The sequence below is a fragment of the Mirounga leonina genome, unplaced genomic scaffold (assembly GCF_011800145.1).
Source record: "Mirounga leonina isolate KUSES-001 unplaced genomic scaffold, KU_Mleo_1.0 Mir_125, whole genome shotgun sequence".
NCBI lineage: Eukaryota > Metazoa > Chordata > Mammalia > Carnivora > Phocidae > Mirounga > Mirounga leonina.
Window position 1 is genome coordinate 139,258 of NW_023270305.1, and position 23,799 is coordinate 163,056.

General features: G+C 44.2%; 1 protein-coding gene and 1 long non-coding RNA gene across 5 annotated transcripts in view; one reads left to right on the forward strand and one right to left on the reverse strand.

The window, feature by feature from the left end:
• Positions 1 to 1,163: 1,163 nt before the first annotated feature.
• On the reverse strand, positions 1,164 to 22,918 carry LOC118007581. Of its 4 annotated transcripts, none has more exons than XR_004678432.1 (4): positions 22,533 to 22,918; positions 18,242 to 18,380; positions 7,526 to 7,623; positions 1,164 to 1,432 (listed from the first exon to the last, which is right to left on the reverse strand). It is a non-coding gene; the product is annotated as an uncharacterized LOC118007581 (long non-coding RNA). The 4 variants fall into 4 exon arrangements; XR_004678431.1 differs by lacking the exon at positions 1,164 to 1,432 and adding an exon at positions 5,496 to 5,941; XR_004678429.1 differs by lacking the exon at positions 1,164 to 1,432 and having other exon boundaries at positions 7,602 to 7,623; positions 18,242 to 18,363.
• Positions 22,919 to 23,019: 101 nt separating this feature from the next.
• The window catches only part of TAF1B (TATA-box binding protein associated factor, RNA polymerase I subunit B), a 65,404-nt gene continuing 64,624 nt past the window's right edge, over positions 23,020 to 23,799 (forward strand). Inside the window, exon 1 of the mRNA XM_035000567.1 lies at positions 23,020 to 23,067. Coding sequence (XP_034856458.1) covers positions 23,050 to 23,067 — 18 coding nt within the window. The 5' untranslated portion in view covers positions 23,020 to 23,049. The remainder of the gene's footprint in view (positions 23,068 to 23,799) is intronic.

The following is a 23,799-nucleotide window of genomic DNA, read 5'->3' on the forward strand; positions in this document are numbered from 1 at the left end:
ATTCTGAAAAATAGGAACGATCATAACCAGCCTCTTAAGATTGCATGATGATGAAGTAAAATGATCGCTGTGAAAAGCATCGGACATCACTGGGAACCCAGCAGGGACTCGGTAATTCCAGCTGCTTTTCTTCCTAGAGGTTCACTGGGGTAGCTCCACCAGGTACTTGGCACAGAGTCGTGCAGACAGAGGCTGATGATCAGTATTTGTCAAACTGAAGGGAACTGAGTTGTGACAGAGCCAGACCTCACATTTGGTTTTTCATCTCCAAGCATCTCCCTTTTCTGCCAGGATGTAGATACAAAAAAAAAAGGGGGGGATGGCATGCACTCTGCATTTTTTCCTGTGTTCCATTCTCCGGGTTCTATGTGCAGGGAAAAGGAGCTCATTTATTGGGCCCCCCAATTCTCATGGCGGTGGTAAGACACCCCAAAAATGTTTTTGTTTTTGTTTTTGTTTTGTCATCTGCAGTGTTTTCCAGGGAAGAGTTCAAAGATGTGGAAATCGACAGAAATGCTGTGAGAAATCTTGAAAAAGGCTTCCTGGCTGCAAGGAATATGCAGGTTCACTCTTGAGGACGCAAAGGCTCCCAGAGGTGTCCTGTCAGAGTCTCTGTTTCACATGAGCTCTCCTGGAAGCCACCACACGTTGGTAACGTGTCGTTTTCCTGACACACTATGGGGTGGCCGGGGTTAGAGCTGGGGACAGGCGCCCAAACAGTCATGACCCCAGCGTGGCTGGCTGTGGGGCTCCCAGGCCTCTGCATCAAAGCTGTGCTCACCAAGGGGCCAACGGGTCCTGTGAATGTTTTCAGTTCGTGTTTTGCCTTTGTTGTTAGGAGAAGTTGTAGGCTCTGTTGGCATTTGTGAATCGCAGACTTTTTAGAAATTTCTAGAACATGGGCCTTGTGGGTCTCAAGGGCCTGCTTGACATTTGGCTATGAGGTGACGGCACTAGGTCACATAGGCAGGACCCCCACAGCAGGGTACAGGTTAGAGCACCAGAAAGCTGAGGCGGGGGTCAAGGATTCTTTCCTTCCCTCCCAGAAATATCAGAATGGGCCATGAAAGGAGTTCATGGGCATCTATTTCTTCAGTCCTATTTACTTTTATTTTATTATTATTATTTTTTAGTCCTGTTTACTTTTTTTTTTAAGATTTTATTTATTTATTTGAGAGAGAGACAGCACGAGAGAGCACAAGCTGGGTGAGGGGCAGAGGGAGAAGCAGACTCCCCTATGAGCAGGGAACCCGACACGGGGCTCAATCCCAGGACCTGGAGATCACGACCTGAGCCGAAGACAGACGCTTCACCGACTGATCCCCCAGGGGGTGCCCCTGGAGTCTTCTTGTCTCTGTTGAGCAGGTCTTCCTTCTTTGGTGTGTCTGCTCTGCTTGGTTCTCATCATCATGGTGCTCATGGTTGCTTCTACCTGTAATAGAGCCATGACAGCCAATGTTTGTAAATCACTCCAGAGCTTAGAGAGCTTTGGTCCCAGACAGGTGGCTTGGTCTTTCTTAGTCTGGAAAGAATCTTTGCTGAGGGCTGTAGTTGGATCTCAAGGAAAGAGGAGTGCTGACTCGCGCATAGCTGTGTCCACAGACATTCACGGAGGACCAGCTAGGACCAGGCTCTGCCTGATGCGGAGGGGGACAGAGTCCAGTGGGAATTCCTGCTTCCTTAGAGCAACCCCAGCTGACCCAAATAACAAGCTCTAGTTCCAGTGCTAACTAGTTGTTACTAACTAGCATGTGCCCTTGGCAAGCCGCATCCCCTCTTGGGGCTTCAGGAACCCTCCGAGGAGCGAGAAGCTGGACTGGACAACAAGGGTGGCTCCCCTCCGTCTCTCCCGAAGTCCACCCAGTTAATAAAGGCCATGGCCGGGCCAGCCTGGAGGCTGGCTCTATTCTAGGTCATCTCTTTTCAAGAAGTAGACAAGGAATAGACTTTGCCCAGGGCTGCAGAGTGTCTTCAGGGTAAGTGTTGCTCTAGTCTTGTTTCGGATTTTTAATAAACACTGAAGAGCAACCCTCCCCCCACCCCGGGGGCTGTGCCAGAGCCCGTTGATTGCTAACCCAGTGCTTGCTTGCTTATTAAGGCCACAAGTGGTGGGAACAGCAAAGGAAAATCAAATCTCGATAAAAATCATGGGCTCTCTGGAGCACAGACCTTTATCAAATCCTACTCTACTGGTAACATCTCAGGACACAGAGAGGCTTTTGCTCTATTTTTGGAACTGCAGGGAGATTTAAATCAATGGCCATTTGTTGAGTGTCACCTGTGGCAGATAGTTTGGGGTGACTGAGCCTCAGCCTCGTATGGGAATCAGACGTGGCCTACACTTGAATAGCACTTTCCAGTTTACAGAGCATATTCACAGGGTCTCAGTTAATCCTTACTACAACACTGGGAGGAGCTAGAAACTCAGAGAGGTGAGGTGATTTCAGTAAGGAGAGGCCAGTGTTAAACAGGAGGGCCTCTGCCTCTAGAGTCAGGGTGTTTTGGACTGTATCATGCGACACTGATACAATTAGATTGTTTGGGGACACAGCCTGGAGAGTTCAAAAATGTATTCTTATTGTTCTTTATGAAAGGTTCTTGGAGGTGTTAACCTTTGATATAGGTCTTAAGATGAGTATGATTTTTTTTTCCTTTTTTACTATTTGGATAGGTCATCATAGATTTGGAAAGCGTAGTAAAATGCAAGAACCAAACTAACAAACAAAACAAAAGACTTATAATCCCAATACACAGGTGTTGCCACTATACATGATGTACATTGTTCCTTCCAGTTTTTTCTTTGCATTTTTTTCTTTAGTTGAAATCACACTCTTTTTTCTTTTTTTAAAAGATTTTATTTATTTATTTGACAAAGAGAGACACAGCGAGAGAGGGACAACAAGCAGGGGGAGTGGGAGAGGGAGAAGCAGGCTTCCAGCTGAGCAGCGAGCCCGATGTGGGGCTCGATCCCAGGACCCTGGGATCATGACCTGAGCCGAAGGCAGATGCTTAACGACTGAGCCACCTGGGCACCCCTGAAATCACACTCTTGACATAGTTTTAAACTGTTTTTCTCTTTACCTTACATTTTATCACATATAGTTTGAATGGGTTGAACTCCAGTAGGAAGTGATGGTGTGTGATTAGGGAATGCTGTGCTAAGAACTAAGCTGGAGAAAAGGTGTGGGGACAGGGAAAGGCAAGGCATATTCAGGAAACGGTGAGTAATTCTTTGAGGGGACAGGGAAAGGCAAGGCATATTCAGGAAACGGTGAGTAATTCTTTGAGGCTAACCTTGTGGGTCAGTGAGGAATTGCATCGTAGCAGGGAGTCTGGAAAGACATTCAGTGTCAGATGGTGGAGAGACTTGAATGGCCCCTCAAGGAATTTGTATTCTCATTAAAGAACACTACACTATACATTGTACACATTTAGAAACATACAAACAAGAGCGTTTAGAAATAATTCACAATCTGCACAAATAGAATTGCTATTAATGTTTGATACATGTAAAAACTTCCAATGTCTTTCTGTACACAATTATCTTCTTTTTTCCCCAAAGACACAACACACTGATTCTTTTCTAATCTGATTATAATTCCACAGATGTCTTTCTTGGTCATTAAAAATTCTGTTGCAATAATGGTTTTTAAACATTTGATGCACTGGGAACTCTGTGTTTAAACAAAATCCTACCAGGAACCACAAAAGCCAAAAAGGATAAAAATAAGGCTACTGTGATCAGAGCATGAGTGAAGGTCCTGATGCCTGCTTGACCCTGGAAGACACCCTGACCCCATTCTGAAAACCACTGTTCCATCACGTCATTTTTATGGCTGCATGGTAAGAATATAGCACCATCTAGTTAATCAGTCAGCTTGGTTGTTTCCAATTTTCTGCTTTGTAAATTGATACTACATTCTTTGAGCACATCCCGTAATTATTTCCCAATGAAGGTTTTTGAACATGGGCATGACATAATCAGAGCTATTAGTGTGAATGCCAAATACAGTAAAATCTGACTTAACTGGAATTCAGCTAACCACAATCCTTAACTAGCCAATTTTCTTTTACTCAACTTTGGGAAACATAGAGGAAACTCCCTCTCTTCCTCCCTTCCTCTTTTTCTCTCTCTCAAACACACACACACACACACACACAGAGGGAAAGAGAGAAAGAAAATTATGAAATAGGGATAAATTTAACAAATCTGTAAATGTACTCTGAAAACTATAAAACATTACTGAGAGAAATTAAAGATAAGTATAAATGGTGACATATACCATATTCATGGACTGGAAGATTCAATATTGTTAAAATACCAATTCTTACCTCCTTCCTCCCCCAAATGCCAGTTCTCCTACAAACTCATCTATAGATTAAACACGATGACATTCAAAATTTAGCAGGGTTATTTTAAAATTCAGTAAGCAGAATTTAAAATGTATGTGGAAATCCAAAATAATACTGAAGAAGAGCAGAGTTAGAGGACGTACACTATCTAGTTTCCAGATCTACTATAAAGCTAAGAGTAATCAAGATAGTATGGTACTGAACTAAAGGTGACATATAATATAGACCAATGGAATAGACTAGAAAGTCCAGAAAGAGACCCCCACAAAAATATGGTCAATTGATTTTCTAGCAAGATGCCAAGACAGTTAAATGGGGAAAGGATGATCTTTTCAATAAAAGGTGCTGGAATAATTGGTTGGTTACATGCACAAAAATGAACTAAAACTATAAAACTTATTTAAAAAAAAACAGCAGAGAATATTTTCTTTTTATATTGTAGCAATTAAAATTTTTTTTATTAACATATAATGTATTATTTGTTTCAGGGGTACAGTTCTGTGATTCGTCAGTCTTACACAATTCACAGCACTCACCATAGTACTTACCCTCCCCAATGTCCATCACCCAGCCACATCCCTCCCACCGCCCTCCACTCCAGCAACCCTCAGTTTGTTTCATGAGATTAAGAGTCTCTTCTGGTTTGTCTCCCTCTCTGGTTTCATCTTGTTTCATTTTTCTCTCCCTTCCCCTATGATCCTCTGTCTTGTTTCTCCAATTCCTCATATCGGTGAGATCATATGATGCTTGTCTTTCTCTGATTGACTTATTTCGCTTAGCATAATACCCTCTAGTTCCATCCACATCATTGCAAATGGCAAGATTTCATTTTTTGATGGCTGCATAATATTCCAGTGTGTGTGTGTGTGTGTGTGTGTGTGTGTGTGTGTGTGTATCACATCTTCTTTATCCATTCATCTGTTGATGGACATCTAGGCTCTTTCCATAGTTTGGCTATTGTGGACATAAACAGCAGAAAGTCTTAATGACCTTGAATTAGGCAAAAAATTTTTAAGTAGGACACATAAAAAAATCAATACTTTGGACCATCAAAATAAAAAATATGTGTTGTTTTTTTTTTTTTTTTTAATATGTGTTTTTTGAAAGCACAATTAGGAAAATGAAAAAGCAAGCCACAGACTGGGAGACTATGTTAGCAAAACATACATAAAATAAAGGATTTGTTTTCACAAGGTATAAAGAACTCTCACAACTCAATAACAAGAGTTATTGAGTTAAAATTAGGCAAAAGATTTGAGTAGACATTTTATTTTAAAAATATAGATGCCAAATAAGCACATGAAAAGATGTTCAACATCATTAGTCATTAGGGAAGTGTAAATTTAAACCAAAAGGAGATACTACTACATACCCATTGAAGTAGATAAAGCTTAAAAGATTGATAATGCCAAGGTTTGGCTACAATGTGAAACAACAGTTTACATTTACTTACCAAGTTAAACATTCACTTACCATATGACTTAGAAATTCTACTCTCGGGTATTTTTCAAGTGAAATGAAAACATTATGTCCACACAAAGATTTATACATGAAGACTCATAACAGCTTTGTTTGGAGTAGCCCCAAACTGGAAGCAATCCAAAAGTCCATCAGTTGATAAGTAGATAAAGAAAAATCTATATCTTAATGTAATACTGCTTAGCAATTAATAGGTATGAACTACTCATACATACACCCAATACGATGGATGAATCACAAAAGCATTACTAAGTGAAAAAAGCCAGATGCAAAATGAATACACAGTATGTGTTTTTTTAAAGATTTTATTTATTTATTTGAGAGAAAGAGTGAGCGATTGGGGGTGGAGGAGAAGAGGGAGAGGGACAAGCAGACTCTGCACTAAGCACAGGGCTTAGTGATGCAGGGCTAATGCAGGGCTCAGTCCCACGACCCTGAGATCATGACCTGAGCCGAAACCAAGAGTCAGATGCTTAACCATCTGAGCCACCCAGGCGCCCCTACACACTGTATGTATTTATATGAAGTTCTAGAAAAGTTCTAGAAAAGGCAAGTCTAGAGGTGCTGGGTGGCTGAGTTGGTTAAGTGCCTTCAGCTCAGGTCATGATCCCAGGGGTCCTGGGATTGAACCCTGCATCCTCAGGCTCCTCCTCAGTGGGGAGTCTGCTTCTCCCTCTCCTTCTGCCTCCTCCTGCCCCCTGCTCATGCTCTCGCTCACTCTCTTTGTCTCTCTCTCAAATAAATAAATAAAATCTTAAAAAAATAAAAGAAAAGGCAAGTCTATGGTGATGATAGCAGATCAGTGTTTGCTAGGGGTTTGGGGCTTAGAGATAGGAACTGACTGCAATGTTCTAAATCATTTTTTGGTAGTGGATATATACATATATATGCCAAAACTCATCATGTACACTTAAAATTGTGAATTTTATTGTAAATAAATTATACTTCTACTGGCATTTGGGTTCATCTTTGTTCACTTTTTTTTTGTCATTTGTCATTCTTCTAGCCACTTAGCTTCACATGTAATGGTTCAGAATTGCAGTGTCTTCTAATGTCAAGGATAGAGTTTGTGTTTCTGTTTGTTATTTTCTTCGTTGTTTTGAGGTAATTTTTGAGAGAAAAAGAAGTAGGAATGTCTTCTCACCTTCTTAAACTTGGAAGTCTTATAGATGATATTTAAAACCATGGGACTGGAGCTATCCATATTTAATGCATTATTTTACATTTTGAGATACTATACTGAGTTTCTACAATGATAAATAAGGACTGAGTCTCCTATACCTCCCTATTTCCCATTCCCTACCCCCCGACATAGTTATAAAACAATTTTAGTTATATCAATAATCAGTATATATACTTGCTCATGACTGCACGAATGGCATTTACTGGAGAACCACATTAACACTATGCTCATACCAAATTTCTTATTCAGTCTTTCACTTTTACTGGAGTCACTCATTTCCTCCTTTTCTTCCCATGTGCCTGATTTTCTATGCATCATTAATTTTTCCTAATGTTCTAACAAAGTCTACCTCAATTCTATCAATGTTTTCCATAATCTCCAATATGTCATATGCATCTTACTCCTAGAGACCTTCCTTTCAGAGCCTTCCTTCCATGTTCTTCAATTTAGACTGGACATTATAGAGATGTTGTCTGGAAATTTCCATTCACCATCATCATGGGGACTCACATTGCCTCTTATGCTGTAGATCCCTTGCTTCCTCGATTCTGTGGGTTCCCATCTTGGTTTACTCCCTTCTTTTTTGGATCATCACCTCTAGTAGTCCACTAAACGTACAAGGAAAGGGTACAAGGGAAGGAAATGATATTAGTTCTTGCAGGCCTGAAATATTTTACCCTTATCTGATGGATGGTTTGGCTGAATATAGAGGTGTAGGGTGCAGATTAGAACATTGAAGTCATTGGTCTCTTGTCCACTAGATTACAGTGTGGAGAGGTCAATGGATTCTGATTTTCTTTTCCTCCCTAGAAGTTTACAGCATCTTCTCTGTATCCCTCGTATTTGAAAAGTTCACAATGATGTACCTGACTCTGGGTCTTTTTCATTCCTTATGCTAGCCCTTTTGAGTTGGAAACATATGCTTTAGTTCTGAGAAATTTCCTTATGTTATTTCCTTGGTAATTTTTTCCCCTTAGCTCTCTATCTGGCATTTCTAGCAGATAGCTTTCAACCCTGTAGACTTCTTTTCTTGCTTTATCTTTTCTCTGCTATTTTCCATCTTTTTCATCTTTTTGTTCTGGAATGTTCTCTGAATTTATTTTTTATATTAAATTTTTATTTTGAAGCTGTCTGATTTCTCCCAATTCTTTTTTCCACTTGTTTTCTGCCTTTCAAGTTAGAAGCCTTTTCCCATGTCTGGAGGTGCTTGGCCATCAGCTCTCAGGAGCCTAGAAAGCTCTTTGCACATAAGCCAGATGTGGGCCCTAGGGCTTCCACCTAATAGGACAGAGTTCAAACCCACTATGAAGAATCCCAAATGGTAGTTTCTGGAATTTATACCAGAGAAGACTCTCATCTCCTGCCTGGGGAGATGTAAAACTTGCTACCGACATTCTGGAAAGGAAGTTAAGAGCAGTATTCAGATTTTCACTCAGTTATCCAGTTCCCAGACTGTGCTTCCTCCTGCCCCACCCACCCACTCTCCAGCCTCTTCAATTGCCATCACCTCCTCCTTCCATTTCCTTGGTCCTTGTGGACTTGGCCCTTTTATGTGATTGTTATTTTGGTGGAAATAGGAAATAATGCATTATTCAGCCTGCCCTGTGTTGTTTCAGTGATAAGGAGACTGAGATTCAGAGAGGGGTTGCCTTCTTTGTGGGACCCCATGACACCCCAAGTCACTGCTTCTGTCTGCTTCTGTCTGGATCTCAACTTCCTCAGACATAAAATGGAAGAATAGTTCTAGGTGAATTTCAGAAACTTTATATCCTGGAATTGTATGTTTCAAGAGATCAGAACCTGATCTCCATGGCTATTTTTTAAAAAGCCTTATTTATTCATTTTTAGAGAGAGGGTGTGTGCACAAGTGGGGGGAGGGGCAGAGGGAGAAAGAGAGAGGGGAAGCAGACTCCCTGCTGAGCAGGGAGCCCAACTTGGGGCTCGATCTCAGGACCCTGAGGTCATGACCTGAACTGAAACCAAGAGTCAGAAGCTTAACGGACTGAGCCACCCAGATGTCCCTCCGTAACTATTTAATTTGTCCTATTTTTGGTGCTTTCATGATGTCCCACCAATCCCTGTCTTTTTTGGGGGGTGGGGAGGGGTAGAGGGAGAGAGAGGATCTTAAGTAGGCTCCACAGCCAGTGTGGAGCCCAGACATGGTGTTCGATCTCACAACCCTGAGATCATGACCTGAGCCAAAAGCAAGAGTCTGACACTGAACCCACTGAGCCACCCAGGAGCCCCCTCCATCCAACGCCCTTCTAAGACTTCTTCTCCCCTTCTCCCAAATCAAGGGCTACAGGTAAAGGCTGGCTTCATGGGTGTGGAGCCTATACAGTCACATTTGTTTAATGGTCTGCTGTTCTGGCCTGAAAATTTTTATTAATTTTTGAACCAGGGGTGCCACTTTCATTTTGTGCAGGGCCCCATGAATTATGTAGGTAGTCCTGGCCCCAGGATGGTCACCAGCCAGGACTCCTCTTTCAAGGATTTTATAGCCCATAACCAGAGCTACAAGTCCTGTGGCTCTGCTGAGCCTGCTTCCCAAAAGGGAGGGAGGAGCATGGAGAGGAGCGCCTCCCCACTAGAAATGGAGAAACCAGCCCCCAACAGGTTCTGCAACTTGCCTGAGATCTTATCACTCAAGGGTCTGGGAAACGCCTGAGTTATTTAAGGCAAACTCAGAGTACCTCACACAATCTTAGAAGGTTGTTTTGCTTCTGTTTAATTGGGGCCATGCCTTCTGGCGGTTGATGTCCTTTGACAAGGCAATTTTGGATTCAGAGGACTTTATTCATCCATCTACTCATTCACTAAAGAAACCTTTACGAAGCAGGGAGAGTAAGCAGGGAGAGCAGGCTCCTTGGAGTCCTCTTCCCCCTCGTCCTCCTGCTGGCCGCACCACCTAACTTGACCTGCCGAGGCTCAGTTTTTCTTCCTGTTTGATGAGAAGAGAATAATTACCTCCCAGTTCAATGATGAGATGACCTGTGTAATGGGCCTGGTGCCGCGCCTGACACACAATGTGCCCAGCAAGTACTCATTCCTCCAGCCTTCTTCCCAGCACTAGGCAAACCATAAAAGATTTCAGCTTCAGCTGTGGACAGGCCAGGCCACAAGCAGGCTTGGGAACACCCAGAAGGTCCATTCATTGGTGGGGGACATACTAGAGTCTCTCTTCCCTTCAGCAGAAATGTTGATGGGAGCCCAAGGAGGAAGGCTCATGCATCTGAGAAGTGTCCGGACGGCATTTGCTTTCAGGAACATCCCTGTGCTTTGTGATTAACATTTAATAGGTTCCAAGAAAGCTTTGAAGTTAATAATATGTCTCCCCTCCCTTTCAACCTATGATGATCTTTCAACCAATGATCTTCAAGTGATACACTTATGTCTGTAATGAAATTTGGAGGCTCTGGCAAGGAGCAAGCCAAAGACTTGCTCTTATCTTTATTGAAAAAAAAAAAAAAACCTTAAAAGTCTAGTTATGAAAATTAAGCCCACAGAGAGACATGGCCCAGGAATGTGTCCTGAGAAATGCCTCTTCCCCAGGCTGTTCCTGTTCAGTAAGATAGATGGGGGAATGATCTAGTAAATTTAGCCTCATGACAATTTATGGCATTCGTTCTCACTTCCCAGTTTACAGATGTTTGACAAAGTCTTTGCACATCCATCACCTCATTTGTACCTTACAATCTCAGAAGGTGTTTTGTGAAAGTTATTATCCCCACACTGCAGATGAGAAAACTGGGCCCTGGAGAAGTGACCTGTCCAGGTCATGTAGCTACCCCAAACGTATCAGGGCCAGGATTCAAATCTACTCTCTTTATTGCAGAGTCTCTGCTCTGTTGCCTCCTTGAAATAGTATTTAGTTATTCCCACACTTAGTAGAACCTCCTTTACTAAACTTTTAGCTGAGGTGTGCTGGGTTCCAAGCCTGGGGATGCTGGCAGCATCAGGAAGTCGGGAGAAGGCAGTGGGACCAGCTCTAATGTGGCCACCAGGGCCCCCGACCAGGGCCCCTGCCTGGTGGAGTGGTGGTCACATTCCTGGAATTCCCATGGCCTGGTCAGGACAGAATAATGCAGCCCCTCAGGCTCATCAGGGGCCAGATCTGTCCCTCTCACCCACTCAAGGGCTTTGCTTGGACTTTGCCTGTAATCTCCCCTCTCTTTCCTACTAGCCAATATTTCTTTTCCATGAGCACACAAACATGCTACAACTTCCCTGTTTAACCCCACTGTGTCTCCCTATAGGGTTGACCAATTCTTTACTCTTCCTTTCAGCAAAATTCCCATGGGCCTTGTCTTTACTGTCTACTGTTTCCTCCCGTTCTGCCTTGAACCCATGCCAATCAAACTTCCACCCTTCCTACTTGACCAAAATCATCTTGTCTATGACAATTATCTTGCTGGATCCTGGGCTAAGCTCACCCGACTCTTAATAGCATTTGACATTTTTTCTTTCTTGAAACACTATTCACGTGGCTCTGGTCACTGCCCTTCACTGGTTCTCTCCTTCTACCATCTTTGCTGGATTGTTCTGTTCTGCCTGACTTCTACCTGTTACAGTGCCCTCATCTCAGCCCTGGTCCCTTTCCCCTCATCTACGATCTACACTCCCTAGGTATCTGCATTTAGTCCTGGGCTTTAAATCTCATGTTTACACCACAGCTCCCAAATTCACATCTCCAGCCAGAACACTTTTCCTGAATTCGAGACTCATTTGTGCAACTTCCTATTCAGTATCTCCTCTTGCATTTCTTACAGTCATATCAAACTTAACATGTCCCAAATCTAGATCTCACCCCCCAACCTGCCCATAACCATCCCAGTGAAGGACTCCACCATGACCTTACTATGCCATCTTCGATTCCTCTCTTTTTCTCACAACTACACCCAATCCATTGTTGGCTCCACCTTCAAAGTATATCTATTTTCTCCTTGGCCACAAAACCAAGTACTGGTCTGGTCCTCCCAGTGAGTCATTTTCATTCCTTCTTCTCCTCCTTGGTCCATTCCCCACAGAGACCTGAACAATACTTCAAAGTCCAGAGTGCTGACCATTACACCATGGGGCCTGAACAATACTTCAAAGTGTAAATTAGACCATGCTGCTCTTGTGCTCAAAATCCTTCAATGACTTCTCAGCACACTTAGAATTAAATTGAGGGGCGCCTGGGTGGCTCAGTCGTTAAGCGTCTGCCTTGGGCTCAGGTCATGATCCCAGGGTCCTGGGATAGAGCCCCGCATCGGGCTCCCTGCTCCACAGGAAGCCTGTTTCTCCCTCTTCCTCTCCCCCTGCTTGTGATCCTGCTCTCACTGTGTCTCTCTCTGTCAAATAAATAAATAAAATCTTTAAAAAAAAAAAAAAGAATTAAATTGAAATGCCTAACCGTGGCCTCAGAAGGAATATTCAAAACACCCATATTCAGTAATATATTCATGTATAAGAGTCTATATAAGTGGAAATTTAAAATGTATTCCCTTTTATTTTCTAAATAACCCAAACTAAATCTGTTGATAGAATAAAACTGCGGGGCACCTGGGTAGCTCAGTGGGTTAAGTAATCAACTCTTGATTTCGGCTCAGGTCATGATCTCAGGGTTATGAGATCAAGCCCCGTGTGGGGCTCTGTGCTGGGTGTGGAGTCTAATTGAGATTCTGTCTCTCCCTCTCCCTCTGCCCCTTCCCCACCACCCCTGAAATAAATAAATAAATCTTATTTTATTTTATTTTATTTATTTGAGAGAGAGAGTGAGAGAGAGAGAGCACAAGAGGGGGTAGGGTCAGAGGGAGAAGCAGACTCCCCCCTGAGCAGGGAGCCCGATGCGGGACTCGATCCTGGGACTCCAGGATCATGACCTGAGCCGAAGGCAGTCGCTTAACCAACTGAGCCACCCAGGCACCCAAATAAGTAAATCTTTTAAAAAAGAATAAAACTGCCAACAAAATAAGTTATAACAGAGCATTCACCAAATCAGTCTAATAATTTCTAAGTCATTTGTTGGTTTTCAGAAATTACTGGTGTGATCTTTTGATATGTTCTTATAAATTAAATAATGCCCCTATTGACAGAGGGAAATGCATCCAACTTTTCCAATAACTTCCCCAATAAATCAGTAGCTACTAGGTAAGTTGTAGTCTCAAAATAAAGAATTTCTCTCAATAACAATATTATTTGTGGTAATGAATTGTTTCTCAACTGCTATTCAACCAAGAACAATTATATTAAAATATTTTCTGATCCTTACAGTATCATCTGAGATTCTTCCATATTCAACATCTTATTATTGGCTTAGTCACAAAAACCTTTTGTGGAGCACCATGTCTAATGATGTTGAGCCTGATCCTTCCTGAGAGGCTCAGAGAATGGCTGCCAAAACTGCGTGCCCCACTAGGCTACTCAGTTTTGACTCCTGGCTCAGACGCTTACACAAATTTTAGACAACCTTTGTTTTAGTTTTCTTGTATAGAAAATGGGTGAGTTAACAAATTTAGAATGGTGCCTGGCTCAGAAAATGCTAGATATGCATTAGCTCTCACTTTACTAAGAAAACCCTGTTGTTAATGCCCTTGACTAGAAGGCCTGTGGTGGGTTTTGACAAAGGGATGCCCTTCATTGGAAGTAAAATTGAGTATGAATGGTGAAAAGTGGGAGCTGCACTCTGGAATCCTCGGGCTCTTCCTTCCTCGCTGCCTCCCTCCTGTGGAGGGAGTACTGCTATTCCAACAAAGCCCCAAATGCCTGGCTAGTACTTGTGTGGGCCCCCCACTTGTCTGCTCCCCCAGGCTCCCCCAGCCCTCTCTGAGCCAAAATTCTATGAAGGCTATCATCTTTACAGGCTGGCATGGGTTAAGTGGGCAGTACAAGGCAGCCATGGCCTGCTGACTGGCCCCCCCCACTGATCCATGGGGTGCCCCTTCTCCCTTCCCTCTTCCCCAGTTGGAGCCAATGATGGTAGCCAGGAGGTGGGATCTACCAGGGACATCTGGTACAATGCATGGGACAGACTATGGATGTACTGGCTGATATCAGTCCTGTGGGGCCAGGGGACCTCCGGGCAGTCAGGGCCCTGCCCAGTGCTTTCACCCTGAGGCCCACAGCTCTACCTCTTACCCATTATCCTGGCCACACTGGCTTCCTTTTGTTTCTCAAACACACCAAGCCTAGTGTAGCCTCAGGGCCTTTTCACTCTCCCTGGGATACATTTCCCCACATTCCTGCATGGCTCTCGCATTCCCATCTTGGCTCCACTGGCCCTTCTTCAGGGAAGTCTTCCTCATGACCCTATACAAATTCTGTTCACTCCACCCCACCCCAGTCACCCTATAAACCTACCTGGCTTGAAAGCATGAATCACTCCCTAAAGTTATATTTTATATTTATCTGTTTTCTATCATTCTGCCATGATATGGCTGAAACAGGAGATGACAAATACTGCTGCAAATACTGTTAAGAGATGCAGAAACTGCCAAAAATTTAGAAGAAAACGAGTGTTATAATGTCACAGGTTTGCAGTGTGAAGGTTTGCTATCTGGCAGGATAAAATATAGATATTTCTAACAAGTCCCTTCTTGTGGTAGTCACTGGATTCCATTTCAGTCATGGAACATGGGAAGGACTGCTTCTGAGGGGCCATTCCTGGGAAGATGCATCAGAGAACATATATTCTCCACAGTAAATCGTTATCTTTTACACAAGAGCTACTTGGAGGGGCACCTGGGTGGCTCAGTGGGTTAAGCTTCTGCCTTTGGCTCAGGTCATGATCTTGGGGTCCTGGGATCAAGCCCCGCCTTGGACTCTCTGCTCAGCGGGGAGCCTGCTTCTCCCTCTCCCTCCACTGGTTCGCCTGCTTGTGCTCTCTCTCTCTGTCAAATAAATAAATAAATAAAATCTTAAAAAAAAAAAAAGACAGAGATAAACCTGGAAACTGCTTAAAAAAAAACAAAAGAGCCACTTGGAGATACCATGTTCATGGAATCACTGACTAGACCCACTTTGACTAGAATGGCGGAAGAGCTCTGGGATGAGGCTACAGACGGCCGGGGAGATCCACCCGCCGCCTCCTTCCCCAGCAGCTAATGGCAGCGGAGACCGCAGGCAGAGGGGCACGCGTGACTGTGGAATGCCCTGGACGCAGCTGATTTTATAAACACGGGACCTTCCAGATGTCATGGGATCCTTACCGTAACCTGTAATGAGCCGAATACCCATAAACATCTTTGGCTCCACATAGAAGGCTGTCGTCTATCTCGTGGCAAAATACTTAAAAGACCTGTCAGACTTACAGAAGAGTTCTCTTTTTTCTCGTGAAACAAAAAGGCAAGTATTCCTGCAATGACGAGTGGTTGTCAGTAATGGTGCCTGGCAGGTCTTCTTGAAACTGTGAATATACTTAATTTGTCCCTTCGGGGCAAAGGGACTGTTTCAACAAAGTGAGCAGCTGAATGGCTGGGTGTGTTGACTGGCCTTATCTTTGGATTTACGATCTCAGATGTCCAGGGGGGCCCTAAAGGTGCCTGACAATTTAGTAGATTTCTGACTTAACTCTCCCATTCCCCAGAGGTATTACACCTCTGACCTCTCCTTGGACCTCGAGCAACCCTCCCGACTCTCACACTCAGCTCATGACCTCCTTCCCATTTCACCAGAAGCAGTCAGAAGGGCCCTTTCCTCACATCCCCACCATGTCTGTACCACAGGCCCTCCCTTCCTGGTCCTGTCACAGCTGAATTGTCTATGCTCCGGCCAATCCCTCTGCCTGAGCTGCAGACCCATCCCCTCTTCCCAGCTCAGTGATAGCCCCTGAAATCATTCCCTTTCTTCCCACATCTGAAACAAGCAAGCAAAGAAACAAAACCAGACAAACAAAAATCTGCCTTGACTTTACGTTGTCTCCCAGCGATGGCACCCCTGCTTCTGTCTATGATGAAATCCCTCACAAGAGTGGTCTACACTCTTCTGCCCTTCATCCCCAACACTGAAAGCACTCTTGTCAAGGGCAGTGATGACCCCATGTCCAAATCTGACATTCACACCCTGGTCTTCATCTTGCAATTCTCAGGAGCTTTTGAGGAAGCTGATGGCCCCACCTTTTGGACACACTTTCTTTGCTTGGCTTCCAGGATACCACATTCTCCTGGTTCTCTTCTGCTTCTCGGGCATTCATTCTCATCTTCCTTCTTGCTCCCTACTTAAGTATGTTGGAGTGGCCGGGTCTCGGTCCTTGGACCTTTCTGTCCACACACCCTTGATGATTTTATCCAGCCTCTGATTCCCAGATTCCTAATTCCAATCATTAGCTTTCCACCAAACATCAAGCTCACCTATTCAACAGCATCGTCAACGTCCCCACTTGGATACTGGGTAGGCATCATTAACTTTTGAACATCCCAGCAAACTCTTGATTCTTTCCTCCACTCTATCATAAGCCCACACATGTCTCCCTGGCCTCCACAAATGACAACTGCATTCTCATGAGCATTCAGACCCAGAACTTTGCAGTCATCTTCAATGCCTTCTCTCTCACCCCCCACATCCGATCCATCAGGAAGACTGTGACTTTGAAATCTGTCCAGAGGTTGACTGCTTCTCCTCAGTGTCTACACCCTCGCCCTGCCCTCAGCCCACATGTGGGCCACTTCAGTGGCCCCCTAAGTGATCTCCCTGCTCCCCCCTGCTCCCTACATCCCCCTACTCCTTCCTGATCCCCCCTACTCTACACATCCCCAGAGGGACCCTTCTAAAATATGAGTCAGCTGCTGTCACTCTTCTGCCTTCCATCTCACTGAGAATAAAACCTGATGTCCTTCCTATAATCCCCAAGACCTTATCCCTCATCTGGCCTGGCTGCCTCTCTGACCTCATGGCCTCTATCACACAGCTCCTTGCTTTCTCAGGGCCACCTCACTGTCTCAAGGTCTTTGCACCTGCAGTGCTGATCCCCCACCTATCTGCATGGCTCAGTCCCCTGCTTCCTTTAAATCTCCTCTCAAATGTCACTTTTATTTGAGAAGCCTTCCCAGACCAGTCTGTCTAAAACAGCAACTCCCAGCGTGCCTGTGTGGCTCAGTCAGATGGGTGTCTGACTCTTGATTTCGGCTCAGGTCGTGATCTCGGGGTCCTAGGATCGAGCCCCGTGTCAGCCTCCGCACTCAGCAGGGAGTCTGCTTGGGGATTTCTCTCCCTCTCCCTCTGCCCCTCCCCTCTCTAAAATAAATAAACAAATCTTAAAATAAAATAAAATAGCAACTCCCACCTCCAACCTTTCCTCCTGTCTATTCTATTTTTATATTCTGCTTTCTTTTTCCTCATGGAAGTTTTTTGCCACCTGACATATTTTATGACTTACTTATGTATTCATTATGTGACTCTGCCAGCTAGAATGTAAGCTTCACGAGGTAGAGATTGTTTTTGTTTGTTGCTTTATTCCCTGTGCCTAAAACAGTGTCTGGCACCTGCTCAGCACTCCTTTGTCTAAGGAATGAAAAAGTAATCACTTTTTTGGAAGACATATGTGCTATGGAGACTACATTTTGAGAATGAATGTTTACAAATGTTTCCATTGGTATGAAAATACTTGGTTTTCTTTATCTTTGTGGGGTATCTTTTTCTGTTATGGTCACCATAAAAAGGAGTATTAAAGTAAACTAAATTTAGGACAAGAACTACAAATCTCTGTATCACACAGTGTTAAGACAAGATTACTCTAATTACAATAGTACTAATATTTTCATTGAAAGGGAGGTTATTTAATTAATAATTTATATTTTTAGCTTGTTTTGATATTTATGAGTGTCCTATAATATACATCATTAGAACAGTCCTGCATGTGTATAATTTATACAAAAATACGTATCTGTATAATGGGATATATGTTCAAAATTCTTTTCTGAAAGTTTACTGTCTAAAGGAAGAGGCATTTGGATAGGATTAGCTCTGGGGACATATTTTAGGGTTTTGTTACATAACATTCTACTCCGATAACCAATTTCTGTGGCTTACCTATTACTTTGTAACAAACTACTATTATAATAACAAAGTATGTCAGAATTTAGTGTGGCTTAGAAACAATAACCATTTTGTTGACTTGGAATTCTGTCAGTCATGACAGACTTGGGCAGGACTTGGCTGGGTGGTTTTCTGTTCTACCTGGCATGGGGAGAGGGCTGCATGTAGCTAGTGACCGGGCTAGGCTGGGAGATCCAAGAAGGCTTCACTCACGTGTCTGACACCTCAGTCCTCTGCGTTGCCTCGTTAGTACACGTGGCATGCTTGGGCTTCCTCGCAGCATGGCTGTCTCAGGGAAGTTGGACTTCTTGCTGCTGGCTTTCAGGACAGCACATCTGAGGAAAAGCAAAAGCTGCAAAGACACGGCTTAGAAGTTATATAACACCATTGACTCAGAATTCTGCTGCTGAAAGCTGGCCACAAGACCACGGCGATGCAAGGGGCAGGGAGATGGATCACATCTTTCAACGGCAAGAGTGGCAAAGAACGTAAGTCTACTTTAAATCCACCACAGGCTTCTTTTGCACGTCATGATTTTGTGAGATTCATCTATGTTGTTGCCTATATCAGGTATTCATTCTTTCTCATTACTGTATAGGATTCCATGGTATGACTATCGCAACTTGCTATTGATTCTCCCATTGATGGACATTTGGTTGGTTGTAATTTGGGGCTGTTATAAAGAAAGTTTAATGAAAATACTTGTACATATCTTTTGGTGAACATATGTACTAATTTCTCTTGGGTATATATCTAAGGGTAGAATTGCTGAGTCATAATTAGCCTACAGTTAGCATTACTTCCAATTTTCCAAAATATTTCTGCCAATCTTCACTCCCATCAGCAACGTAGAAGACACTGAGTGTATCCATGTTTTTGCCAAACCTCAATATCGTCTTTTTAACTTTAGCCATCCCAGTGGATGTGTTGTAGCATCTCATTGTGGGTTTAATTTGTATTTTTCTGATGAGTCATGATGTTGAGCAGCTTTTCATGTATTCATTGATCTTTTAACTATCCTCTTTTGTGAAATAGTTGTTAAAGTCTTTTGCTTACTTTTTAATTTTTTTTATTGATTTGTAGTGGATATAAATATCTTATAAATACCTTTTCTCAGTCTTTGGGTTGCCTTAACAATTCTGATGAAGTAAAGTTCTTAATTTTAATGAAGTCCAATGTAACAATCTTTTCTTTCATGAATAGTGCTTTTAGGATTGTGCTTTTCGGGAAATCTGTCCCATCTCAAGTCAGAAAGATATTTTCTGATTTTTTTTTCCTAGAAGCTCTATGGCTTTACTTACTATATGTGGGATTGTGATCCATTTCAAATTAATTTTTGTATATGGTGTGATGTAGGGGTCAATATTTTTTCATATGAATGTCCAACTGATCCAGAATCATTTATTGAAACACTATACTTTCCCCACTGAATTTTAGTAGCACCTTTGTTGTAAATCAGTTTATCTTACATGTTTTTGGACTTTCTATTCTGTTCCATTGATCTTTTGGTCCATTCTTGCACTACTGTTTGACTTATATATTTTCTAACGTTAAACCAACTTTACATTTCTAGAATAAACCCAACTTGGTTTTGATTTATTAACCTATTTATATATATTGCTCAATATAACAAAGGACTTGCATTCAATTTGCTGATATTTTGTTTGGAATTTTTGCATCTCTTTCTGAGACAGAACGGACTTTAATTTTTACTTTTCTTCAAATATCCTTGCCATGATTTGACGTCAAGGTTATGCTAGCCTCGTAAGATGTGCTGGTAAATGCACTCACTTTTCCCATTATTTAGAAGTCTGTGTACAGGGGCCCCTGGGTGGCTCAGTCATTGGGTGTCTGCCTTCAGCTCAGGTCATGATCCCAGGGTCCTGGGATCAAGCCCCGCATTGGGCTCCCTGCTCAGCAGGAAGCCTGCTTCTCCCTCCCCCAGTCCCCCTGCTTGTGTTCCCTCTCTTGCTGTCTCTGTCAAAAAATAAATAAAATCTTAAAAAAAAAAAAAAGAATGTGTACGATGTGTACTATTTCTTTCCCAAACATTTGGTAGAATTTACCATCTTTAACTCATGAAATTGGGGTTTTCTTAGTGAGGTTTTTTTATACATAGAATCTATTTCTTAAATATAGAATTGTTCAGATTTTCTATTTCTTCTATATACCTTTCAGTAACTTGTATTTTTCTAGGAATTTGTCCATCTCATCAAAATTTCAAATTTATTGGCCTAGAGTTACTGGCTCTATTACAGAATTGAGCAATGGTTAGTGTTGACTTCTGTGTCTGTCACTTACGTGGAAACTTGGGTATAGTACCTGCTTGTGCATAATAGCAGAGCTGGGGTCCTTGCTAGGATTTAAGTCCACCCTTATTAGGCTAGAAGGGCTAAACATATCTCTTTCTGATGTACACATTCTTTCTTTAGATATGTTAATATGTTCAATTAAGGTGTTCAATAAAATATTGGCCCAGACTCCTCAATCCCTTTAAAGGTTTATTATCTCTGTTCTAATTTTATTTCCCTGTTTCCTCTTCTTGGGGTTACCTCAATGTTGCTCCACCATACCACCTCTATGTAGCTCAACTGTTTTCCAGAAATTTACCCACAGGGCGCCTGGGTGGCTCAGATGGTTAAGCGTCTGCTTTTGACTCAGGTCTTGATCTCCGGGTCCTGGAGCCCCCTGCTCAGTGGGGGGGTCTGCTTCTCCCTCTCCCTCTGCCCTCCCCCGCTCATGCTCTCTCTCTCTCTCAAATGGATAAATAAAATTTAAAAGAAAGAAATATACCCACGTTCAAGCTCACCTGCAGCATAAGGCAGAATCCAGCTCACTGAGCACTTCCACCACTGATCATTTCCATCAGACAAAAAAAAATCTGTGCCAATCTGATAACCAAAAATGGCACCTGAGCCAGAGTTTTAAGACCTGCATATTAAAGCTTCTCTGTTAAAACCCTCCTCTAAGGGTTTTAACAGAGAAGTCTTATAGTCTAAGAAAACATTTTCTTCCAAAGGGCTGACTTTGCTCAAAACACTCAATTTCCTGTGAAAGAATGGCTGGAAAAATCTGTGACTCATTTCTGCGTAACCACACGTCCAAAGTCTCAAATCAAGGTCCGTCAACTGTTTCAACTATTTTGCATATACATGAAAATCTTACAAAGTCATTCATCTATTCAGCAAATATTTATTGATCACATCCTGTGAGCTAAGAACTGATCCAGGCCCTGGACATATAGCAAGAAACAAAAAGACAAAGACAAACTTTCCTGATCTCGTATTTTAGTTCAGTACATTAACTCTTCAGTTGCGCACTCAGTACCGCCCCTTCCTGTTCTAATATTTCAACATCTGAAATCAGGGCTGATCTAGAAAATAAAAGGCTTATGATCAAGCTTTTCTTAGGACAATCCTTAATGCTGTAACGATAGGGAAGGTTTTTCAGTAAGAGTCTGAAGTTGCACAGAGCCAAGCCTGGCAAATGACATGGGCGACACAAATGGACAGAACATTTGTCTAGTGCCATGATAAAATAATGAGACTGACTGCTCCACTGGACTGGAGGGGGGGGGGTCTCTTGAAGGCTGGGACTCTTTATCTCTCATTTCCCAACTGCTGGCACAGTGCTTGGCATACAGTGGGTGTTTAATAACTTTGTGAAATAAATGAATTGACAAGTAAATAAGGAGTAAGTGAATAGAGAGCCAGTCGTTCCCTATTCTCATCTAGTCCGTGACTTTAAATACCATCCAGACAGAGAGAACTTCCAAGTGTGTTATCTCCAGTCCAGAATTCACCTGAGAACGCTAGACTCCAGTATCAAATTGTCTTCTCATCCTACCTGGAGGGTTTTTTTTTTTTTTTTTTTAAGATTTTATTTATTTATTTGACAGAGAGAGAGACAGCGAGAGCAGGAACACAAGCAGGGGGAGTGGGAGAGGGAGAAGCAGGCTTCCTGCCGAGCAGGGAGCCCGACGCGGGGCTCGATCCCAGGACCCTGGGATCATGACCTGAGCCGAAGGCAGACGCTTAACCATCTGAGCCACCCAGGCGCCCCCTACCTGGAGGTCTTACCAGCATCTCCAACAGGTCCAAAATCGAACTCTTGGTTCCTCCTCTGCCCGACTCCCAAACTGTTCCACCCACAGCCCGCCCCTGCTCAGTGATAACTTCACTCTTCCAGAGCTCGGGTCAAAAATCTTGGAAGTCACCCTGGACTCTTTTCTTTCTCCTACCGCCCATTTCCTGTCCATCAAGTTACCCTTATGGCCCTACGTTCACAACGTGTATTTCTAGAACCTCTGTATTTCTCACCGTCTCCAGTGCTTTTACCTGGTTCAAGCTACCACTGGATCTTGTCTGGATTATTTTACTAGTCTCCTGACTCGTCTCCTGCCCTCGCCCCGCTCAGTCCCTTCTCCCCACAAGGGTCAGACTGGTCTGCCAAACATAAGTCAGATCGTGTAACTCACCCAATAGCTTCCAAGTAAAATCCTCACCTAACACTAGTAGTATCCGACTCGTACAGAGGAGGAAACTGAGGCACAGGGCGCAGAATGCACCCGGCTCTACCTCAACAACCGTGTGCTTTCCTCCAGAACCCCATGCCTCGGCCGTGCCAGTAAAAGCCAGACTGGAGCGGACCCGGGGGGCGGTCGCGGCCACGCTGGGGAGGGGGCCGCCCCCGCCTCCCTGGCAGCTCGCAGGAGGAAGACGGTCCTGCAGCGAGCCGAGCCGGACCGAATCAGCGCAGCAGCAGGCGCGCCCAGTTTCTTCCCGAGTCGGCTCCGGTCACCTCGACTGGGGAAGCAATGGAGTCTGGGAGGGGGCTGCAGGGGGTGCGGAGCTTCCCTCCCGGAGCGAGCGGAGACGAACCCGCGGCCCCAGGCGCCCGGAAGCCAAAGCCGCGGTTTCCGTTTCCGCCCGGCCGGCTCCTCCGGCGCTCCCGGAAGCTGCCCTCGCCGCCCGGGTAACGGGCCCGGCAGCGGCGGCGGCGGCGGTGGCGGCGCCGTCGTCATGGACCTGGAGGAGGCGGTGAGGGACCCGGGCGCCCTCCGGGCCCGGCGGCGGGGCGGGAGGGGAGTGAGGCCGAGCGCGGGGGCCGGAGGACGCCGACTGGCTGTGGGGGCGCCACTGGCCCGAGGAGGGCGGGCAGAAGGCTGCGGGGCGGGGAAAGGGAGGGGGCTGGCGGGCCGGTGCGCGAGCATTTTGGGGAGAGACACTGGAGTTTCTGGCTGGGCGAGGCTGTGGGTGAGGGAGGGCGGGGCGTTAGTCCCTGTGGGTGTGTTTCGGGAGGGGTATGGAGTTGTGGGTTTTATGGGGTGGCCACCCACATGGCCCATCCCCTCGCGGCCGGGCCACCCACAAGTTCCCTTTGTTTTTTTTTTTTAATTTTATTTATTTATTTGAGAGAGAGAGAATGAGAGAGAGCACATGAGAGGGGGGAGGGTCAGAGGGAGAAGCAGACTCCCCGCCGAGCAGGGAGCCCCATGCGGGACTCGATCCAGGGACTCCAGGATCATGACTTGAGCAGAAGGCAGTCGCTTAACCAACTGAGCCACCCAGGCGCCCCACAAGTTCCCTTTGTTTTTTTTTTTAAATTTTATTTATTTATTTGAGAGAGAGAGAATGAGAGAGAACACATGAGAGGGGATAGAGTCAGAGGGCAAAGCAGACTTCCTGCCGAGCAGGGAGCCCCATGCAGGACTCGATCCAGGGACTCCAGAATCATGACCTGAGCTGAAGGCAGTCGCTTAACCGACTGAG